We start from the raw sequence: 23,717 nt of genomic DNA on the forward strand, positions 1-23,717 counted from the left end.
CAATACAGCACAGTGGCACAGTGGTTAGCACTGCTGCCTCACAGTGCCAGAGACCCGCGTTCAATTACCACCTCAGGTGACTGACTGTGTGGAGTTTGCACATTCTCCCCGTGTCTGTGTGGGTTTCCTCCGGGTGCTCCGGTTTCCTCCCACAGTCCAAATATGTGCAGGTTAGGTGAATTGGCCAAGCTAAATTGCCCGTAGTGTTAGGTGAAGAGGTTAATGTAGGAGAGTGGGTTGCGCTTCAGCAGGTCGGGGTGTGGACTTGTTGGGCCGAAGGACCTGTTCCCACACTGTAACTAATCTAATCTAACTGTTTCTGTCAAAGAGAAGCTCATTGCATCATGAATCTTTCAAGATAGATTTTGCTAAGCGATCAAAAAGGATAAGACATAGGAGCAGAAGTAAGGCCATTTCGGTCCATCGAGTCCACTCCGCCATTCAATCATGGCTGATGGGCATTTCAACTCCACTTACCCGCATTCTCCCCGTAGCCCTTAATTCCTTGTGACATCAAGAATTTATCAATTTCTGCCTTGAAGACATTTAGCGTCCCAGCCTCCACTGCACTCTGTGGCAATGAATTCCACAGGCCCACCACTCTCTGGCTGAAGAAATGTCTCCGCATTTCTGTTCTGAATTTACCCCCTCTAATTCTAAGACTGTGTCCACGAGTCCTAGTCTCCTCGCCTAACGGAAACAATTTCCTAGCGTCCACCCTCTCCAAGCCATGTATTATCTTGTAAGTTTCTATTGGATCTCCCCTTAATCTTCTAAACTCCAACGAATACAATCCCAGGATCCTCAGCCATTCCTCATATGTTAGACCTACCATTCCAGGGATCATCGGTGTGAATCTCCGCTGGACACGCTCCAGTGCCAGTATGTCCTTCCTGAGGTGTGGGGACCAAGACTGGACACAGTACTCCAAATGGGGCCTAACCAGAGCTTTATAAAGTCTCAGTAGCACAACAGTGCTTTTATATTCCAACCCACTTGATATAATTGACAACATTGCATTCGCTTTCTTAATCACGGACTCAACCCGCATGTTTACCTTTAGAGAATCCTCAACTAGCACTCCCAGATCCCTCTGTACTTTGGCTTTACGAATTTTCTCACTGTTTAGAAAGTAGTCCTGCACATCAGTTGGTATAAATATGATAGCAAGCCACAAGTAACATAAGAAGCTCCACTTCAATTATTACCCAAATGAAATACACATAGAGCTGAGGAACATGTTTACTTTCACCTTTCTCCTTGTATGAGCAGTCTTCTCCTCTACCACTTTGGTCACCCTCTCATTGAACCCACAGGTAGGAAGAATAGCTCTTTTGAAAACAAAAAGTGCTGGAGATCACAACCGGTCTAGCAACATCCATGGAGAGAAAGCAAGCTAATGTTTCGAGTTTAGATGACTCTTCAAAAGGTTAGAAATATAGTATATTACAACACATGAAGAGGCTGTTTAGACAGTCAAGTGTTTCTGTTAGTTTACTCCTCAAGTCATCGATTTAAATCTAATTCCTTTGCTCACTCCCTGCACTCCTTAACTTTTTAATTTTAAGCAACCATTTCAATTATTTATGAAATAATATCTAACCTCTTTTTTAACTATGGTTATGGCTCAGAAACCTGCATATAATTATCTTCTCAATATGGATTATTTTTCTAATGTCTCCCTTGATTCTTTTTGTGATTATTTTAAATTTGTGACCTCTTGTTAACATCTCACCCACCATTAGGAACAACCTAATGGTAATTACCCAGCCATAACTCACTGTGAACAATTAGTCACTATTTTTACTCTGAGCACAACTTCCCATTTAACAATGAACTGCAGCCTGATAAGAGCTTTCACTTCTGCAGATTTTGCACCATTAGCCAAGTTTGATACTAACTAAACTTTCTGTGTGAAGGGACATGACACAGATAGAAGGAACAGATCAGATTGAAACATTTGGGAGTAGCCTGGGCTCTTTACTTTAATGACATACGAGCCAGCACTATGGCTCACTTTGACCACAATTTACATTTCTTGCAATTTTTCACAAGCAAAAGTTGATATTAGCTGGACTACTGAAACACATAAGTTACAAATGTGCTAGAAGAGATTGGACATTTGAACATGAATTGTTGATAAATACAGAAGGAATCTGTGATGTCTTTGGTAAGGGTGGATGATGCAAATTTTCCATATGCTACAGTTCTAAAGGAAAGAAATCTAGGGGCCTTTGTAATGAAGGAATTCAAGTAGGAATGTAAGACCAGAGGCAGGCCATTTAGCCTTGAGCCTTTTCTACTATTCAACATTCAATCTGTGATGTGATGCCATATACCAGCTTTGCCCCATATCCTTTTATTCCTTTGAAATATTTTTGTTTCCCAATCTCACATGTGAAATAGAAAATGAACAAAATATTACAGAAGGAACACTCCTTCAGGTAGGCAGAGAACGGAACAGGGGAATGTGTTTATTGGTATGATCAGAATGTGTATTGGGGATATTATAAAAGGTGTTCAAGCAAATCCACTAAATGTTTTTAGGTTGGATGGTAATAGTTAAGATAGCATGGTAGGATAAAAGATAAACATAGAAAGGAAACATTGTTAGGACTGTGAAAGGAGTCAGATGAGATGAATGGAGTCACAAAAGAAGACTTACAAACAAGGGCTTACAAGTAAGGCAATATCTCAGATGACAAGAAAGGACAGTTCAAATGTTTTTGTGGGGAAATTGAAATCATCAGGTTAGCCATGAGACAAATTTAAAATTAGGCGAAGGGATGGTGGCCTTTTCAGGAAGTGTTGTGGAAAGAAGTATAAGTAAGTTTGAAAGATAGTGAACTTGTAATATATGCCTACAGATTTTGACAGAAATGAAGAATGGGACAAGTCCAGGGAAGAATTACCAAGAAGATTTAATGAAATTGGAAGTACAATCAATTATATTTTCCAAATTTGAATGCGAGCAGGAAACAGCTTCAAAACAGTCATCAACAAAACAGAGGATTGATCAAGGAGGAGATGTGAGCATGATTAGAACAAAAGATGTTCCACATCTCATACAAAAGGTCAGGCATAGCTGGAACCATACAGGCTTCTATAATAACATTCTAACTGGAGAAAGTTAGCAAAATTAAAAGGATGGCTGTTGAGGCTAAGAACAAACATGGAAAAGCAGAGTGGAGTGTGATAGAAGAGACTAGTTAGGCTATTGGATTAGACTGAAACTTGAGGAGAGAGAATTGTAAAGTAATTGTATACCCAAGTGAAAAAGAAACAATTTAGTTCCAAAAAATTTTAAATCATCAAAAGACCAGAGAGCTTTAGACGAGTCAATGGATATAAGGAGAAAATGAAAAAAGGAGATAATACAAAGGAGAAACTCATTGAAAGAAACAATTTACCAGGATCATCCTGTTGCTACACTTTGACATGGAAATAGAAATGGTATCAGGAATACTGAAATTGGAGACAGTAAAGGTCAATCTCCTAATCAGATGATAGATCAATTAAAGCTGTTGCTCAGTTTAACCTCACTTTCATGGCATCAGCATTCATTATGATGCTATATGTCAAGTGACTGTGCAACTCTTGTGTTGACATGGAATTAGTAAAAGAGCTTGGTTGATGCATATCAAGAATAAGAATGCCAAAGTGTATTTAATTAGCACCAATAGATTACAAAAGAGTGGCACCAACACCATAATTAAAATAAGACTAATAGATCATAATAGAAAAGCAGGGATAACCTACAAATGGATAAAGCAAAACAGAAACACTCTAGTTAATGGCTGTCAATCAGGCATTGCTTATTAAGACATTTTAACACAAAATAACATGTTTAATCATTTAGATAATAATGTGGCATAATTTATTTAAATTGTTGCAAAACATTTAATGCTTGATTCAAACTGCAATAGTCAATTTAGGAGACTATGCCCAGGTTGAATTCAAACTTTTCTCCAAAAAATTCGCATGCTAATTAAAAGCCCATTTGTACAGTAAAAGTTAAGCTTTCATACATTTTTCATGACTCATGAAAATTAAATCAGATGAATATTCATGTTTGTACAATGTTGTTATCGCATACAGAGTTAAAACTGTCATAAAACTGCCTGCAGCACTGTGGAAAAAAATTGAGAGTTTAGATTTGTGCACTGGATTTTTAAGGGTTTTAAGATTATGCAGTGTAAGGATACTGCAGTTTTCATGTGCCATTCTAACCACTTACGCACTTGAAACGTTATCCAAAAAAAGACTTCCTCTCTCTATTTAATCTTCCAACAGTGGATGACACTAAAGTATTCTCCAGTATTTTTAAGGTCACCATAATATTCTGTAACTTTTTTTTTGCTAAATCCCTGTCTTAACATAAATGTAAAATAAAGTGTCAGTGCTCTCCATGAAAGTTCAATATGTTAATATGTGCTTCAGCAAGCCTGAAGACAAGAAATCAACTTTCATTTTTTTCTTAACACTTAATATCCAGTCAGCCTTCCCAAATCAGACAAAATGACAGGAATGTGATTTCATATTCCCAAAGAGCAACTTAGTTAAAAACTTAGGTAAAAATAATGACTGCAGATGCTGGAAACCAGATTCTGGATTAGTGGTGCTGGAAGAGCACAGCAGTTCAGGCAGCATCCGAGAAGCAGTAAAATCGACGTTTCGGGCAAAAGCCCTTCATCAGGAATAAAGGCAGACCTATTTCGCCTTGCCATTCGTCAACAAATCTAACACGCAAGGCTTTCTGCAGAACATAATTCAAAGCAACTACACTATTTAAATGAGGATATCTGACAATTAAGCCCATTGTTAGGATCCACCAGCACCTTAATTGCAAGTGAAAACAATGATTATATTGGCATGCGAGGCATACCATTATCATTGTACCACATACTGTGTCTTTAATCTCACTGCAGTGTAAAACAGGGGATGAACGGAAACACCACTAAATCTAGAATAGTCTGTGCAATGGCTATGTACAGAAGCCATCTGCGTAAAGAAAAATCCGTGTCACTTGGTAAATATTGATTTGAAAGTGAGAAGCCAACCATCGACTCAATGGACAGCTGGGTGATCAGCTGCACTTGTCCCCTCAATCGGGTCCAGGGATTCCATTTAATTTTCCCCACTGTGTGGCGCTAGTGAGGTTCATTTCCTCCCACCCCCCACGATGTTCCTAGTAGCTTAAGACGTCAGTCAACCAATACAGGAGTTTTAGATTAATTGAGTATATTCCTCATTCCGCACGGGTTGACACTGCAGTCAAAAAGATCAAACGAATCTGATTGCACAAACACATGACCAAAGAGTCAACACCATCGAGACACCCCTTTGCCCCCGCAAAAAAATCTTAATGTTGAAACCAGGGGACAAAGCTTCCTCGGCGTTCACAGACGGAACGAGAGCTCCTAAATATCATTGTGCCAAGATTGGAAGAACGCGCGCGTTTACTTTTCCAGCCCTGATTGCACATCGCGGAGATTTGACTTCATCACATTTCCTGTAAAGAAAAACGGTTCTGCCTGTTCAATATCATTCACACTGTACAGCAAGTGCCGACTCAGTACACAAACTGTTAACACCAGCAGCCCTCCCCACACTTTCCCTATCACATAGCGCTCTGCAGTCTGATAGTCTAGGGCGAGTGTCTCAGTTTACATCAGTGCGTTTGGTTTGTTTGACTAACTCGATCGGATTTTTTTTGCATTGGCATTCGAGATACCTTCATTAAAATCCCTACAAATTTACTAACACTGATATCTTATTTAAGTGTGTGTGCGTGCGTTGGCGGTGCTGCTACGCCTGAAGGGATGTAGCTTATTCACCCCCAAAAAGGTTGGCGAATGATCAAAGGTGTTTGAGGGGCTGGCACGCAGCAGGGATCCTGTCCTTTTAATAAAATACTCTTCGTTTCGATCCACCCAGTGGTTTTGCAGTCATTGAAGTAATGCAATCGGGCTTTTGGATCTGAATTTGCTATTATTTAGCTGAGAAAGACAGCTTTGCATAGATATCCTATTTAGTTTCCCCCGGGGTAATATGATTCGGCTGACGCATTGTTGTCTATCGTTGAATGATTTAATATGAGGACCCATTACACCGTTGATCATTTTACCTGAATCGCTCCCTCCATTTCAATTCACCTGGGGCACTTTTAATGGCACGGAATCCCATTCAGACTATATTCTGGTACTCAATCAAACAGAACAGGCGCCACTTCAGTTGTATTGATCACACAGTTCCGACAGAGGCGACCACATAATATCATCAAAGAACTCCATCCATGGTGTTTTCAATTTAAATAAACTCATTGAGCTTTGTGCAAAAACAACGAAACCTTGCCGGTTCATTTCGGTTGCAACTCGGGTGCAAAGTCAACCACTGGCCAGGATTTTAATGAAATGGAACTGTGCCATTTCTGTCGGCAGATCCGAAATGCGGCTCTTTTGGTTACTTTAAAACAAAATGCTGTCTGCAAGGAACGGATTTTTCCCAAGAGAAGCGGCAAACTGATTACCTCCACTCACATTCGAAAACAAAATATCAATGTCGAAATAAAATTTCCCTTCCTCATCTCCCGCCCCTCTTCAAAAAAGTAACCTTTGTTCATGTAACAGAAAATGTGTTCTCGTCTAATGTACTTAGGTTAGGAAGAGATCTGCCTTCAATCTCTCCGATGTCCAAAAAATGCAATTTTTGCAGCAAAGGAGATGACTATACGACGCAAATAGGTACCGCCTCTGCTCTGTTGTAATTACGGTATTTAAACACAATAACAATTATGCTGCTGCACATTGATTCCTCAAATTACATCCGCGTTAATCCTCCACTTCTCACCCATCTAATAGAACTGTTCAAAAAGAAGTCTCTTCGAAAGGACACTGCGTTTGCTTTCTTGTCAAAAGTAAAAAAACAAAACAAAAACGGAATCGCTTTGAAACCGCCGTTTGGAAAATGAACGAAACAATTGTGTTCAATTTGGAAGCTGTGTACAACTTGATTTATTTTACACACGCGCGCTGTCACACACGCACACAAGACTCCTACATACACACACTCCAACTCCCACACTTCGCATTTTGCACAAGCTCCACCTCTCATGTGAGGATCTGAGGAGTGGTGGCTCATCTCTTGGGCTCCTGGAAGTGTTCAAAAGAACTTGTCAATTTGCTGCTGTCGATCAATGCCGGCAGTTGGCTGCGATTGGCTGCAGTTGCGTGCCCGGTCCCGGGACTCCGCCGTGCCAAGCCGAGTCGCCGCGGCTCAGTCGCTACTTTGCAATGGCAGCGGCGCTGAGAGCAGAGCTGCGGCAAGCCCCCAGTCCCACCTCCTGCTCCACACCGTTCCAGATGCGCCAATGTGTCTCCTGTCCACTGTGAACTCCTCTCAGAAAGGCAGCGGGGGGGGGGGGGGCGCAGGCTGAGATCGCCAACTGAAATTAACCCTCCTGCTGCAACGTCTTGAGGAAGGGGGTGGGGGGAAGAGTTCGACATGGTTGGTCGCTGAAGTGAGTGCTGTTGCAAGAAGGGACAGCGGAGGTTTCCGAGGGTGCATTGCAACGGTGGCAACTCGAAATCCCATCTCTTTTTGAAAGGGGAGGGATATTTTCAAGGTGAACTCAAAAGTGTTTGCGTGTCTTATTTATATTTTTCGTCCCTCCCTCTTTTTTTTGCATCTCCGTTCGGTTTTGGCGAGAGGACCAAGTGTGAGGACCTAGAGAGAGAGAGACAGAGAGAGAGGGGGAGCCTTCGCATGATGACTGGGAGCTGTGGGCAGTGAAATCCAGGGCATTTTATTATTTTTTTATCAACAGGTTCCCTGAGCGGGGATGGGTTGGTTGCTAGCGCCGCTGTTCGCCCTGCTCCTGTGGGCTCGGGCTGCCGCCGCCGTGGTCAACCTGAAATACTCGATCGTGGAGGAGGAGAGAGCGGGCACGGTGATCGGCAACATCGCCAAGGACGCCGGCTTGTCCACCTGGGAGCAGACGGTGCCCCTGTTCCGCGTCCTCTCCAACTCGGCGCCTCACCTGGTGGAGATCAACCCGCTGACCGGCTTGCTGGTGACCAAGCAGAAGATCGACCGCGACCTGCTGTGCCGCCAGAGCGCCAAGTGCCTCATTTCGCTGGAGGAGATGGTCAACTCCATGGAGATCTACGTGATCAAGGTGGAGATCGTGGACCTGAACGACAACTCGCCGAGCTTCCCCGCCGAGAGGATCGACCTGGAGATCTCGGAGACGGCGAGCCCGGGCACCCGCATCCCGCTGGAGAGCGCCTACGACCCGGACGCCGGCCAGTACGGGGTGCAGAGCTACCGGCTCAGCCCGAGCGAGCTGTTCGCGCTGGAGATCAAGAGCCGCGGGGACGGCTCCCGCTTCGCCGAGCTGGTGGTGGAGAAGCCGCTGGACCGCGAGCGGCAGTCCCGGTACAGCCTGCAGCTGAGCGCGGTGGACGGCGGCGAGCCGCCGCGGGTGGGCAGCACCCAGCTCAACATCCGAGTGATCGACTCGAACGACAACTACCCGCGCTTCGAGAGGGCCGCCTACACGGTCAGCGTGCTGGAGAACGCGCCGCTCGGCTCCCTGGTCACCGAGCTGAAGGCGTCCGACCCGGACGAGGGCAGCAACGGCCAGGTCGTCTACTCGTTCAACAGCTACGTGCCCGAGCGGACCCGCCAGCTCTTCGCGCTCGAGCCCCGCACCGGCGCGCTCACCGTCCGCGGCGACATCGACTACGAGGAGGGCACCGTCTACGAGATCGACGTTCAGGCGAAGGACCTGGGGCCGAACTCCATCCCGGCTCACTGCAAGGTCACCGTGCACGTGGTGGACGTGAACGACAACGTGCCGGTGATCAGCCTCTTCTCGGTCAACAGCGGCACGGTGGAGGTCAGCGAGGCCGCGCCGCCCGGCTACGTGATCGGCCTGGTGCGGGTGTCCGACCGCGACTCCGGGCCCAACGGCCGCGTCCGCTGCCAGCTGCTGGGCGAGCCGCCGTTCCGCCTGCAGGAGTACGAGAGCTTCTACACGGTGCTGGTGGACGGCCGCCTGGACCGGGAGCGGCGGGACCTCTACAACCTGACGGTGCTGGCCAAGGACAGCGGCTCGCCCTCGCTGCAGTCCTCGCGCTCGTTCGGCGTCAGGGTGAGCGACGAGAACGACAACCCGCCGGTGTTCGCGCAGCCCGTCTACCAGGTGATGGTGCAGGAGAACAACACGCCCGGCTCCCACCTGCTCTCGGTGTCCGCCCGCGACCCCGACCTCGGCTCCAACGGCACCGTCTCCTACCAGGTCGCCCCGTCCCAGGTCAAGGACATGCCGGTCTTCACCTACGTCTCCATCAACCCGACCTCGGGCGACGTCTACGCCCTGCGCTCCTTCAACCACGAGCAGACCCGCTCCTTCGAGTTCCAGGTGCTGGCCCGGGACGGCGGGGCGCCTCCGCTGCAGAGCAACGCCACGGTCCGCGTGCTGGTGCTCGACGTCAACGACAACGTGCCGCTCATCTCGGCGCCGCCGCTGGTCAACGGCACCGCGGAGCTCTACATCCCGCGCGGGGTGCCCGCCGGCTACCTGGTCACCGTGCTCAGGGCGGACGACTACGACGACGGCGACAACGGCCGCCTGAGCTACGAGATCGCGGAGGGGGCGCGCGGGCACTTCCACGTGGGCGCGGCCAACGGCGAGATCCGCACGAGCCGCCGCTTCGCCGAGGGCGCCGACACCACCTACGAGCTGGTGGTGGTCGCCCAGGACCACGGCAAGCCCGCGCTCTCCTCCACCGCCCTGATCGTGGTGTACCTGTCGCCCGCCCTGGACGCACAGGAGTCCGGCGGCTCCCTCAACCTCTCGCTGATCTTCATCATCGCCCTGGGCTCCATCGCCGCCATCCTCTTCGTCACCATGATCTTCGTGGCGGTCAAGTGCAAGCGGGACAACAAGGAGATCAGGACCTACAACTGCAGGGTGGCCGAGTACTCCTACGGGCAGCAGAAGAAGCCCAAGAAGAAGGGCAAGATCAGCAAGAACGACATCCGCCTGGTGCCCAGGGACATGGAGGAGACCGACAAGATGAACGTGGTCAGCTGCTCCTCCCTCACCTCCTCCCTCAACTACTTCGACTACCACCAGCAGACTTTGCCCCTGGGGTGCCGCAGGTCGGAGGCCACCTTCCTGAACGTGGAGAACCAGAACTCGAGGAACGCCGCCGGGAACCACGTGTATCACACCTTCACCAGCACCCAGAGCTCCCAGCAACAGCCAGATCTCATCATCAACGGCATGCCACTTCCAGAGGTGAGTGCCCACCACCCACTCATGCTCCTAGAGAGGCTAGGAGGTCAGAGATGGCACCAGCCTCCCCCTTACCAATTCAGTGGTGACACCAGTTGGACCACTGTATCTTCTGCCTGTCATGAAGCAAAAAGAAAGTGGCTGAGACTCTTAGCAGGCCTGGCAGCATCCATGGAGAGAGAAAAAGCAAAAGTTGACGTTTCAAATTCAATGTGACTCTCACTTCCATTTGGCTTGACCCTGAAACGTTAACCCTCCGCACAAGTGCTGCCAGATCTGCTGACTCTCTCCAGCACTTACTGATTTTAATTCAGATTTCCAGCATCCGCAGAACTTTGCTCTTTTTATTTGTGATCACCTGAAACTTGAACTAGAGTTGGTGAGAAACACAGTTTCACGAAAAAAAATGTTACTGACAGCCTAGAGTTGGTGGGATATGTAATTTCACCAAAAAAAGTTACTGACAGACAGCCTAAATTTGTTGAGAAATGTAGTTCCACAAAAAAGTTAATAGCCAAGGCCAGAGTTAGTGGGAAATGTAGTTTTGCAAAGAAAAAACATTATTGGCAGCCTGGAGTTGGTGGGAAATGTAATTTCACAAAAAGTTACCAACAGAGAGCTTAGAGTTGGTGAGAAATGTAGTTTCACAAAAAAAGTTACTAACGGAGAGCCTAGAGTTAGTGAGAAGTGTAGTTTCTCAAAAACTATCAGTTGAACTACTTTTCAACAATTTAGTACATTTACAAAATTATTTATGGCATGATTAGCCAACAAGTGGCTGCTGGTGAATCTGATTCAGCAAACCTACTGAATTCAGTGATCTGGAATGCACTGTTTGAGAGGCAGCAGGATGCAGGATGTGATTCAAAACATTCAAAACAAAAGAGGAAATGGCAGAGCAATGGGAAATAATTGGTTTAATTGGATTGCTCTAAAAAGAACTGCCACGGCATGATAGGCTGAATGGCCTTCTGTCATGCATCCTTTCTAGGCTTTTAGATGAGTACATAATTCATATTTTTGCAACTCATTTCACTTAATTGCACTGCGGTTCTGAGTCAGAAAGCTTTACAGGCAAAGATAATCAACTGCATTGTAATACTTTGCAACCACCTATTCATTTTTGTCGTGGGTTTGGAAGTGATTTTATTTGCTCCATTTAATATTTTCAGAAGTCAATGAAACAATGGGCATGATGAGTTGATGATGCAAAACTTTTAATTATCGCTGAAAAAAGATACGTTTTGTCAAAGTGTCTTTTCTTAGCAATATTCAAGTTCAATATGACCAAACAACACGACAGCCCATGAAATAATTACACTGCCTGTCAAAATGTAGGTGTTATGGGCTTGAGGAAGGGCATGCGGGTTAGAAAACTTGGGGCACTTTGGGTGTTTCAAGCCACTGGCTTAAACGTAGTTGTATTTTACACTTGTTAGCTGTTCATTTTGAGTTGTGAGTGGATACAAATTGGAGGTTGGTATTTAATAAGTGTTTAATCATGGATCATAAATATTGCAAGGAATAGACTAAATGAATTAAATGTGATAAAGGCATTTTTCTGAAAAAAAACATAGAAAATGAGACAGTTTGAAATGGGTTCAGGTGAAGGTAAGCATCTTGTTACTGCAATAAGAGAGCATTGAAAGTTACTGAAAACAAGGACAGATTGATTTTCCTTATCTCCAGTCTGAAAAGAAAAAATAGAAAGCAAGAGTTGAGCTGCTTAAGTCATTATGACCTTTCAAAAAGTTAAAATGAAGCAAAGGAAAATCCAGGAACATGAAAGCAGAAATAAAGATATTCGGATAAGTAGATCTGGAGACATAAAACAAATATGATATCTAATGAAAATGAAGAGAAATATTAGTAACAAGACATTTCAAATATTTTGGCAAAATGCATCATATGTTTTTATTAAAAAAAAGAAGCAATGATTTTTTTTTTCCTGAGTTAGCAACAGTCCTTACTGGCAGTGTAACTTGAAGTTTTGAACACAATATTTTTCCTGGGCTTACAATGTAGTTTCAACTCCTGTTGAAATAATAGACGACTGCATATTGTAATACAAATTGTGGTAACATCATTCAGAAAGGAGGATGTGATTGACATTGTCCCTTAAATGGTCAAACTGGTGCATACTGACAGTCTAAATGCATCGTCTTCGTTTCCATGCTGCATAAATTGCTGAAACATAGTCACAATTAGCCAAAGTGCTGAATTGCCTGAAGAAGCCTTTACTCTAGAGGGAAACTGTTTGTGATGTTTAGAAGGTAGTGGGTAATTTTCCCCTCTGAAAACATGTTCCAAATTGGATCCCAGTTTTCACTTGGCCTAATTGTTCTCTTTTACCTTGAACACAGAGACAGATCGAATCAGTCATATGTGTCAGTTAAATAATTGATGAAAAAGTCGGATTGTTCACTGGGATTTTCTGAATGTAATGAATATGATCTGTGCAAAAGCCAGAGTTAACTCGTAGTATCGACTGCCTAATTTTTAAAAAGGGGGAATTAAAATAAGATTTTGACGGTAATTATTAGAAAAGAGAATGAACTACATTCATAGATCAGTAAAATGTACTTAATTAATGTACTCTAATGAACGGACTGAGGTTTAAAGCTACAGTCATTCTCAGAAGGTTACGCTGCACAACCAGGGTCTTACATTCAGCAAGAGGAGTACTCCAAATTGCATTTCTGACAGAAAGCTAGTTCTTGTAAGTTAGTATTGATGGATATCATAGCCTTGACTGGCTTGAATGTTCCTACACGGAACCCTGAGCATTCTCTCTCCACCATCCCCCCACCTCCACTAAAAAGAACGTTTGAATTGCCATCAGAGAGTCTGTGCTTACACTTGTCATCAATGTAACACCAGGGTACATAGGACTGTAGCAGTAGAGTCAGTGAGACTCAACCTTGCTTGGCCCCAGCAGCTGCTTTGCTCTGAGCTTTTAGCCCATTTTCTCTTGATCTGCCACCATCACAATAATCACAGTAGCCAAAAAGAAGACAGCATTGATTTTATAACCTGTGAAATTGTGCGACCCCCATGACTTGGGCCACATACTTTTCACAAGCTCAGTCCTTGCTGAGGAAAAATAACAGCTTTTAGTTTACCATGTTACTCTCTAAACAAGAATTTCAAGAAGTATGCGAGAATAAATGGTTTGAAATTTTACTTTTCACTCTATGCAACATGTCATGTTTGTTCAGGTCATCTAAAATTTGAAAATTAGATTTCTCCACCTGCAGCAAAGGGTCACAACTTTATCACCCCCTTAAAGTCCAATCATTGACCTTTCTTGGTAAAAGGAATGTGCTGTATTTTACTTTAGGCAATTGTTAGTTGCTGTAGAACAGTGCATTTTGTTGGATAGCATCATACCCCAATGTAAGTGAAGCATGCATATTGACTGAAGTTTTCAAAATAGAGTTGGTGTTATGGTGAAGGACAATCAAATCACAGGCAGGTATGAATCAATTTGATAGGCTACTTTTGCTCACCTCTTTAAATGTACTCAAACCACAATAGCAGGCATTAAGCAAAGATCAGGAAGCAGTTGTGAGAAGTGAAGGAACATGAAATGGCAGGTGAGGGGTGAAATCTCCACTGAATCCCCCCTTATGAACATGGGCACTCAGCTGTGAGAATTGTTGCCTGGGAACTGAGGGCAAGCGCCATTTTCTCTCAGTTACTACAAAAGTATTATGTCCGATCAGGAGTAAAGTGAAAAAAGTTAATTGAATGAGGATAGCACACCTGCCCTTTTTGAAGACTACAAACATTCAAATAAAGTTATACTTTCAATAATTTAATTTAAGGTTATAACATTCTTAGTACCTGATAAATACTGAATTAAAGATATTATGAAGTTCATGATTTAAACAGGACATTGTGTTCAAGAATGAATTAGATTGAATTACCAGATTGGGTTGGGATATCTGGTTGGCATGGACAAGTTGGACTGAAGGGTCTGTTTCCATGCTGTACATCTCTGACTCTATGTACTCTATGATATGAAGCTACTACATATATTTTTGCAAGATAAGGAAATTTTACCCTCTACTACTTGTTTCTGTATCTTTAATTGGGAGTCTTCATCAGCAGTATCATAGGAAACTGAGGGGAAAAATAGATTCTTCAGCAAGGGTCATTATCAAATCATTGTTTCTACGAACTTGGTGAGTGGAAACCTGCTGCCATACATTCTCTATTTTGCAACGTTGACTACATTTCAAGGGTTTACAGCAAAAATCTGCTGATGCTGGAAATCTGAAATTTAAAGAGGAAGTGCTAGAGATACTCACCAGGTCTGGTACCACCTTGGAGAGAAAAACATGCAGTCATGTATGAATAAATACAGGAGTAGGCCACTTTGCCCCTCTAGCCTGTTCCATCATTCAGTAAGACCATGATTGATCTGATTACATTCCTGCCTCCCCCAATAACTTTTCATCCTCTTGCTAATCAAGCATTTATCTTGCTCTGCATGAAATAATATTCAATGACTCAGCTTCCACCCCTTTTTAAGGAAGAGAGACTCTCAATCGCTTGAGAGAAATAAATGTTCTCATCTCTGTTTTAAATGAGTGACCCCTTTTTCCAGATTCTCTCATAAGAGGAAACACCTTTCCCCATCCATCTTGTCAATCAAGTCACCTTATTTCTAAACTCCACTGGATACAAGCCTAGCCTGTTCAGCCTTAAGACAACTCTCTGATTCCAGGTATTAGTCTAGTAGGCCTTCTCTGAACTGCTCCCAATGCATTTACATCCTTTCATAAGTCAGGTGAACAATACTGTATACTGTACTCCAAATAGGGTCTCTCCAGTGCTATGTATAATTACAGCATAACCTCCCTACCTTTGTGTGTACTTTTCACTGTGCTACCTCATGGAGGCTCAGTGGTTAGCACTACTGCCTCACTGTGCTCGGGCCCTGGGTTCGATTCCACCCTTGGACAACAGTGTGGAGTTTGCACATTTTCCCTGTGTCTGCGTGGGTTTCCTCTGCGTTCTCTCGTTTCCTCCCGCACTCCAAAGATGTGCAGGTTAGGTGGATTTATCATGGTAAATTGCCCATAGATGTGCAGGCTAGGTGCGTTAACCATGGGAAATGTAGGGTTAGAGGGATGGGATGGGTCTGGATGGGATGCACCTAGGAGGGTCTGTGTGGATTTGATGGACTGAATGGCCTGCTTCTACACTGTAGGGATGCTATGATTCTTTGCATCATCAGCAAATTTAACAACCATACTGTTGAACCCTTTGTTGTCATAAAATTCTGGCGGAGTAGCAGCATAGCATGCCGCCTCCTTAGTCCAAGAGCCTGGAGCTTGTCTCCTCTGTCTGCTTTTACTTCATTTTCCTTTCTCTGCTTTTTAAAAAATGTTTCCAGTTATTAGGCACCTGGAATGATGGTCTCCTCCTGGCTGTGTCTTCCAGGTATTTCATTGTTCTTTGACTGGTATTCTCCGAGCCCAGGAGCCATTAACTGAACTCTGATGAACTTTATCTTAATTTTACTTTTTTTTATTATTATGTATGACTTCTGTCATTAATATAGGCACTTTGGTAGTCGACCTATAAAAGTTTTCTCTGTATTTTTCATGTAAAAGAACATGTGACAATAAATTTCTTTTCCATTGCCTTCACCCAAGTCATTTTGATAAACTGTGAAGGATTGAGGCCCCAACACTGATCCCTGTGATATATCGTGTTGCATCTTGCCAAATGTACAATGTCACATGCTTACTTTCTATTTCCTGTTAGATGACCATTGTTTTTATCTATGTCAATAGAGTTAAAAATCACACAACTCCAAATTATAGTCCAACAGGTTTACTTGGAAGCACTCGCTTTTGGAGTGCTGCTCCTTCATCAGGTAGTTGTTGAGCAGGACCATAAGACAGGATTTATAGCAAAAGATTACAGTGTCATGCAACTGAAATGATATTTTGAACAAACCTAGATTGTTGTTAAGTCTTCCATCTTTTAGAAATGGGTTGCAGGTTTTGCTTCATTAGTATGTAAATCCTAGAATTTCGAGAATGTGACTTAAATGAAGTTCTGGGATTTACATATTAATGAACCAACTTGCTCTTGTAGCCACAGTACGTATAGGGCTAATCTAGTTCATATCAGATTAAATATCAGATTTTACTTATTTGTTTTGATTTGTACTATCAGTTCTTCTGTTTTGTTTCAAATGCTATGCACATTCAGATACAGAGCCTTTCAATTTGTCCTTTTGTTATTTTTGCAATCTCTAGTCTTATTTTCTGACTTACTCTTAGTTTTGTAGTCTCCATCCCTTCCTGTTATGGCCTGTTTATCATTTTACATATCAATACCTTTCTTCCTTAGCTTGTCCCTACTCTTCGTCTGTGGTTGTGTCTGAAGCAAATGTTTCAATGTTTGTAAAATGTTTTTTTGATTTCCCAGTTTCATGATCTATGTTATGTAAATGCAAGTTTTTCTTTAACTTTGTTGGTATTAGTCACAAAATAATGCTGAGCAAAATTGTGGTTGTTGTTGACAAATACAAATTTATGCCATCGTGCAGGCAAGCGAATTAATAATTAATCAAATACTCCATAAATGCATAAAATTAGACAATACAGAGTGACTAGTTATAACAAATTTTATATTTTCTGGCAACTGTGTTTTGTGCAATTTGGCTTTTTATGCATTCAATAGAGTATTAGTTCAGGCTCCTTTACACACATTTCTGCTGCCTTGTGCAGTAACCTGAAATATTTAATTTGGAGACTTTCTGCTAAGATTTTAACTATTTTGTTAAAAGGAGGTGCTACAGGCATGTCCCTGGTTGCCAGCTCATTAAGTTAAGGTAAAGGCCACAGTCTCGCAGGGATGGTTTGGAATCATTGAATCTATTCTGTGAAATTCTAGTATGGGCACATTCCATAAAGATTGTGAAGGTTACAAAGAGATCCATGAAGTTCACTAATGCGTGGAGCCACCTTGGAAAGAATGTGCATTCTTTATTTTTTCCCCATTGTCATCTAAATTACCACCTTGTGTGTTTGTGTGATATATATAAGAGCTTGGATCAGGCCTGATACTTTGCATAACAATGGCATCTCATTTAATGTCATGCAGAGGGCAAGTTCTCATCAAAGCTGAGCCCCGGACAAAAGCACTGAGTATAGATAGCTTTTTACCATTAAAAAGGGACAAATGAAGACCAACACTCAGGGGTTTTACATTACAACAGTGCAGAAGTCTATTCTCTGATGCCAGTTACATTGCTACATTTAAACAGTGTGGGACCTGAAGCAAAATCAATGAAAGTATTGAAACTGATGTTGTATGAAAGTCTGTCTATTCCACAGCATTAAACGATGAGATGGAGTTCCAGACGTTTGTAGTCTGAGTCCTTACCTTGTTTCTCACATGTCTACGAAGACCAGTGTCTGATCTAAATATAAAGTGGAATGGCTTAATGATAGATAGGAAATGAGAGAACCTAAAACTCAACTTAAAGACACTCATGATGGCTAAAGAGGTTACTTTATCAGTTGCTACTGAATGCTGAAAACATGATCAGAATAGAATTGACAAATGTGATGCACAATAAATGCAAAATTGTTTGGCCAAGAACACACAGACTCAGTTGTGCTGCCTATTTTCTGTCTCTTGTTATCACAAGCTCATATGGTAAATTTCCCATTGGTTAAACTTTAAAAATAGCAACCCTCTTGAGCTTAATTGATTTAATTTCTGATAAAACAAGTGTCTTTCACTTTGTGACACATTTCCATATGAGAGCTGCTGTGCTGAAACGTGCTGTATTACACTTTACAGCTGGGATTACACTGGTAGCTCTCTTCTCACATCCCTCCATTAAACTTGCATATAACAAAACCTTAAGGACATCATTGGGATCTCGGTACTGTGCTGCAAGATGGAGGTGGTTAAAGTCTGAGTGCCAGTGTTGCCTCGTAAAAGGGGATGGAGAGGGGCACTCCAAGGTAATTGGAGTGCGGGAAAGTGTAGGACATGAGCTGAGAGGTAAAGTTGAAGGGTCTACTGCATCATAAGGGTTGGTGACAGAACATTGTTGCTGGAAGTCTGAGAGTAGCATTCTCCTCAACAAATCAGCACCACATCAGCTAGCTCAGTGCTGAGTTTGGAAAATCCTTGACATAGGTCACCTGCCCTCTCTGTCAAAGCACGGCACAGTGGGAGGGGGCAAATTGGAAACCCAATTTGAAAGAAAATTCACTCCTGTTCTGTTGTTCCACATATAAATAGTCACCCAGATGCAGCAGATGTGTTCAATAGATCATTGTGCCAAGTACAATATATTACTGAGATTGTGCCACCGTTAGTAACATCTTCTAATTTATGGAACATTTTAACTGTGTCAACAGCTGATCATTTAACTTGACCTTTTCAGGCATCCTGAGTACAACATGGGGGGAGAAAACAGCAGACCTATCAAAATAAGAACAGATCAGGGCATTAGTGTTCTTGCTGTGCTTAAATATAGAAGCAGAACATCAAAGTGACAACCGGTTTTTCAAACCTAAGCTATCAACTAATTTGTATACATTAAGCAATCATAGGAAGAGAATGCACTTTCCCCTGGTGGTTTGCAGGAAAGGAAAAAGGGATTTCGTCCTTACTGAGCAATACTACATACAGATATTCATTGAAAGCTCTGGGTTCAATAACAAGGGAGGCAATTGATATATCCAGCCAAAGGCTCCAGAAAAGCAGCTTCTTGTGAACATGCAGCTCAACAGACATTTCAGAAATTCACATCCAAGGCAGCAATCAATAGGAAGCATGTACAATTTAATGTTTGAACTGACCCATGTAATTTCACTCTGATGTAATTTACGCATGAGTTGTGGCTTAATTCTACCACTCTAGAGGCCAGGGTTATTGTGTGTGGGTGGAGCTGACTTTACATTTTCTCTCTGCAACTGATGAGCTGGGGGAGGGGAGGTGAAGGGGCAACATGTTTCAGGTCTCCTTTTTGTGTTGTTCAGTATCCACCACTAGGAGGTGCATGTGAGCTGCCTGGGGGATGAGTTTGTTTTCATCTGCACGGAAGCAACTGGTCTCTTTTTGATACTGTGGATCTTGGTGGCAGGCCATTTGATTTATGGGCCATGGTCCAACTTCTGTCCTTCATTAGGTGCTCCTTATGCCAAGCCCATTTCCTTGGCAAATCTTTTAGTCATCTTCCTGAATATCTCTTCATGTAACTGGTGTCAAATTTTGTCTGATATTGCTCTTGTGAAGTGACTTTAGAATTTTATTGTGTTGAAGATACTATCTGAATGGCATACTAACCGCTATGCATCTTAGCGTTAAAGGGCAGGTCAGAGTGGTTTCCTCAATTTTAATTCAACTCTCCAAAGGCATGGCAGACGGTGTAATTTGAATTCAATGAAAATATGTAATTAAGAGTCTGATGAATATGAAGGAAGGAAACTGCCCTCCTGAATGGTCTGGCCTACATGTGACTCCAGGCCCATAGCAATGTGGTTGACTCTGAACTACTTTCTGGACAATTAGGAATGAGCAGTAAATGCTGGCCTAGCTGGCAACGCCCACATTGCATGAATTGGTTACAAAAAAAGCTGCAGTATAAATGATGGTGGGGTCTTTGAACTGATCTATACTGTGTGAATATTTATTCCTCCACCAAGATTCCCATTTTTAAAAAAAGCATAGGTTATGGGATCCTCCTTTGCATTAATTGACTTGTGTTTCCTACTTTACAACACTGATTACACTTCAGAATGCATCTCTTGGCTGTGCAGTATTTTACTATGCTTAGAGGACATCAAGGCGCAATTGAAATGTTGTATTTCTTTTTAAACTAAATAACAGGCAGTCAATCTGTTAAGAGTTGGCATGGAGCCAGCCCTGCATCATCCAAGTTCGGTGCAACTTTGTGTCAGGCCGCTAGCACATGGATGCCCCATCACACTGTCAAGGCTGTTATGGCAGGTGATGATAAAGGGAATAAGTACGGGGGCTTGGGTACAGATGAAGACCTGAAGCTAATTTATATCTGGCAGATTTCGCCAGTCCCAGGAGGCCCACACATGCTGAATCAGTGCAAAATGCCTTTAAGAAGAGTAAACGAGTCTGGTCTGTGATGGTATTGGATTCTTTGTACATGAAAAGTTAATTAATTGCTGTATCATTGGTCATTCATTAAACAGTTTTTAAAAAGAAAGAAGTAACATGATTTCAGTAATTGATGAAAGATCAGTTGGTGGAGGGAAGAACAATTCAAAAGTCTTAATTCACTGATCCCTTGCATTGTAAAGTCTAGCCTGATCACTGCAAATATGGTGTTTCTTCTATTAGACTTCAGAACACAATAAGGTGTGAAATGATAGCTGTAAAGAGCCTGCAATAAAACGGAATCTTTAGATTCTGCTCTTAGAAAAATATGCCTGCAACAGCAGTGGATTTGCATTATATTTGCTACACTAATGTGTTGGATTGGCACTGACAACAAACACAAGATTGTAGCTTTTGCATATTAATGTTATCAGATGAGGAATTTCAGTGAATGGGTGAAGTTGAATTGCATTGTTTAACAATTGCCTGAAAATTGCCCCTTGCAGTCTCTTTTTGATTGGGTATGTGTTGGGGTCCCTTTAAGCTTCTTTGTTCAATTCATTTTGGTTGAAAACGCTCAACTTCATTCATTTGCAACAAAGGTGGATGAGGGTAAATCAGAAATCGCTGCTATGTCTGCAGGAAGCCATCAACTCCGGCATATTTTGCACCACAGAGATATGGAAATATATAAAGAGATTGGAGAGGGAAACAGTTGTTAAGATTCCAGGCTGATCACCTTTGATCAGAACTTGGAAGAAGTTTGAGATGTAACAAGCTTTAGGCAAGTAGAGAAGAGGATAAAGGTGGGTGGGGAGAAAAAGAACAAAAGAGAAGGTGAAAGGCAGAAACAATCAAGTAGCAAAAGCAAGGATGGAGAAGGACAGAGGAGATACTAATGAAACACAGACGGAAACAAAAGATGTGACCAAATGAGCTGTAAATTAGAAATGCCAAAGCATCTACAAATACTATCTGAAAAACTTAGGTCACAGGCTTTGATCTGAAACTGTTGAATATAATACTGATCCTGCCAGTGTTAAGCACCTAATCAAAAAAATTAGGTGCTGGTCTTCAAGCTTATAGAGTCATGGAGGTTTACCGTATGGAAGCAGGCCCTTCAGCCCAACCTATCCATGCTGCCCAGTTTTCACAATTATGTTGAGTTTCATGAAAATATGAAGTTGAGGACAGGGAAGTCAATGTGAGAGCAAGTCAGAGAATTAAAATGACAATTGACTGAAAGCGCAAGGGCACATTAATGGATTGAATGTAGCAGTTCATCAAAGTGGTCACCCAATTGCATTTGGTCTCTCCAATGTACAGGGTGACCACACAATGAACAGAGCATATCGTATACTCACTTAGAAGAAGAACTGTTTCTGTTTCACCTGGAAAATGCATTTGGGAACCTTGACAGTGGGAAGGGAGGAGTAAAGAGACCAGTATTCCATTCTTTTTCTTGTATAGGAAGTTTTCCTATGAAGAGGTGGGGTGATTGAACAGTGAACCAGGGTGTCGTGAATTGAGCTCATGTATCACACTGTTTCCTGTTATTAGACCAACTGAAAATGTTAATCACCTTTGCTTTTAATTTCCAACCTTACTTACACGTGCCTTCATGTGGTCTTTGTCTGTTCCTCTTTGCAAATGTTTTTATCCCTATGCATAGTCTATTGGCCAACATCCCGTGTATGCCCACTAATACCTCGCACTTCCTTGAAAGCACTACCTTCTTCTTATACAAACTTTATTCCATTCCCCTAAATCCTCCTTTCTGTCCAATTGTGTTCCCTTCCACACTAGTGCTTATGAATATATTTTCCTCAGTCAAAAATTCCTTCCATCAAGGTTGACGGGACCATTCATGTAAGTTCCATTTCCTTCACTTCTGCAGTCATCCCTTCACCTCCTTCTCAGAACCATAATAGCTCACCTTACACCCACCAACCTCCAGAACTGCCAGATCACCTTTGCCATTCCCAGTAACATCATGGCGCCATCACACATCTGCCTCCCTTGCTTTTTATCATTTTGAAGGGACCAATCCTCCAACACTCTGGTCTACTTTCTCTCCCCTTTGGACCTTGCCATGCAAGTATAAGGGATGCATCACCTCCTCTTTAACCTTCTCCCTTACCACCATCTAGAGCTCCAAGCACATTTTTTAGGTGAAATAGTAATTTATTTCGTTAGTTCACTGTTTAGCTTAGATCACTTACAGCATGGAAACAGGCCCTTCGGCCCAACAAGTCCATAACGACCCTTCAAAGAGCCACCCACCCAGACCCATTCCCCTACATTTACCCCTTCACCTTACACTATGGGCAATTTAGCCTGGCCAATTCACCTAACCTGCACATTTTTGGACTGTGGGAGGAAACCAGAGCACCCAGAGGAAACCCACGCAGACACAGGGAGAATGTGCAAATTCCACACAGACAGTTCCCTGAGGCGGGAATTGAACCAGGGTATCTGGAGCTGTGAGGCAGCAGTGCTAACCACCGTGCCGCCCATGCTTTATTCACTGCTTGTATGTCGTCTCCTTCATATAAGCATGAGTTTTAAGTTGTCTGTTTAATTCTGTGACCCATTTCCTCTCCACATTCTGTGATCGATCTCCTACACTTTTAACAGCACATCATCTCTTTAAGCACTTTGCAGTCTTCCGGATTCAACATTGAGTTCAACAATTCAGATTCTTTGCCTCTTCGATTGTTGCCACTTGCATCTCGTTCAGACTCATTTTTTGTTTCCTTTTTAGTCCTATTGCCATTTCCTTTTTGCTGCACTATTCTACATTTTGTAATTTAAAGTCTTCTTCCACACGATCAAAGATATTCTTTCACCACCCAACCAACCACATTTTCTTCTCCCACCACTTTGTCTCTGTTCTTGTTAAAACCTGCTACATTTCTAAAGTTTTTCCCAGTTCTGACAAAATGGCATTAATCTGAAAAGCCAACTCTGTTGCTCTTTCGTCAGACAACTGCACATCCTGCTGACTATTTGCAGCGCATTTAATTTTTATTTCAGGTTCCTGGTATTCATGATATTTTGCTGTTGCACTATTTATTGAGTACCTGTCAGTTACTTTTTACATGATGGGTGCGCAGGCAACAATCAACATACAGTCCCCTCAATGTGGGCTGCACTCCTTGTTTAAACTGTCCCACGAAAGTACATACATGCCTGAGACCAGTATTTACACAGTGGTGCCCAACATAGATATTGGGTCTGGTGCTCTATGGTATGCACAAAGTTTTGCAGAAGGCAACCTGAAGGACTGTAATAC

At 42.9% G+C, this 23,717-nt stretch overlaps 1 protein-coding gene across 5 annotated transcripts in view; it reads left to right on the forward strand.

The window, feature by feature from the left end:
- Positions 1–4,635: 4,635 nt before the first annotated feature.
- Positions 4,636–23,717, forward strand: part of pcdh19 (protocadherin 19) — a 116,485-nt gene continuing 97,403 nt past the window's right edge. For 4 of the 5 annotated variants that reach the window (XM_043704492.1, XM_043704494.1, XM_043704495.1 and 1 more), the window contains exon 1: positions 4,636–10,306. In XM_043704492.1, the coding sequence (XP_043560427.1) occupies positions 7,841–10,306 (2,466 nt within the window). In that variant the 5' untranslated portion in view covers positions 4,636–7,840. Of the gene's footprint in view, positions 10,307–20,179; positions 20,426–23,717 lie in introns of those variants that run through there. The other variant, XM_043704493.1, reaches the window with a different exon arrangement.

This window comes from Chiloscyllium plagiosum, chromosome 15, assembly GCF_004010195.1.
Source record: "Chiloscyllium plagiosum isolate BGI_BamShark_2017 chromosome 15, ASM401019v2, whole genome shotgun sequence".
NCBI classification, from domain to species: domain Eukaryota; kingdom Metazoa; phylum Chordata; class Chondrichthyes; order Orectolobiformes; family Hemiscylliidae; genus Chiloscyllium; species Chiloscyllium plagiosum.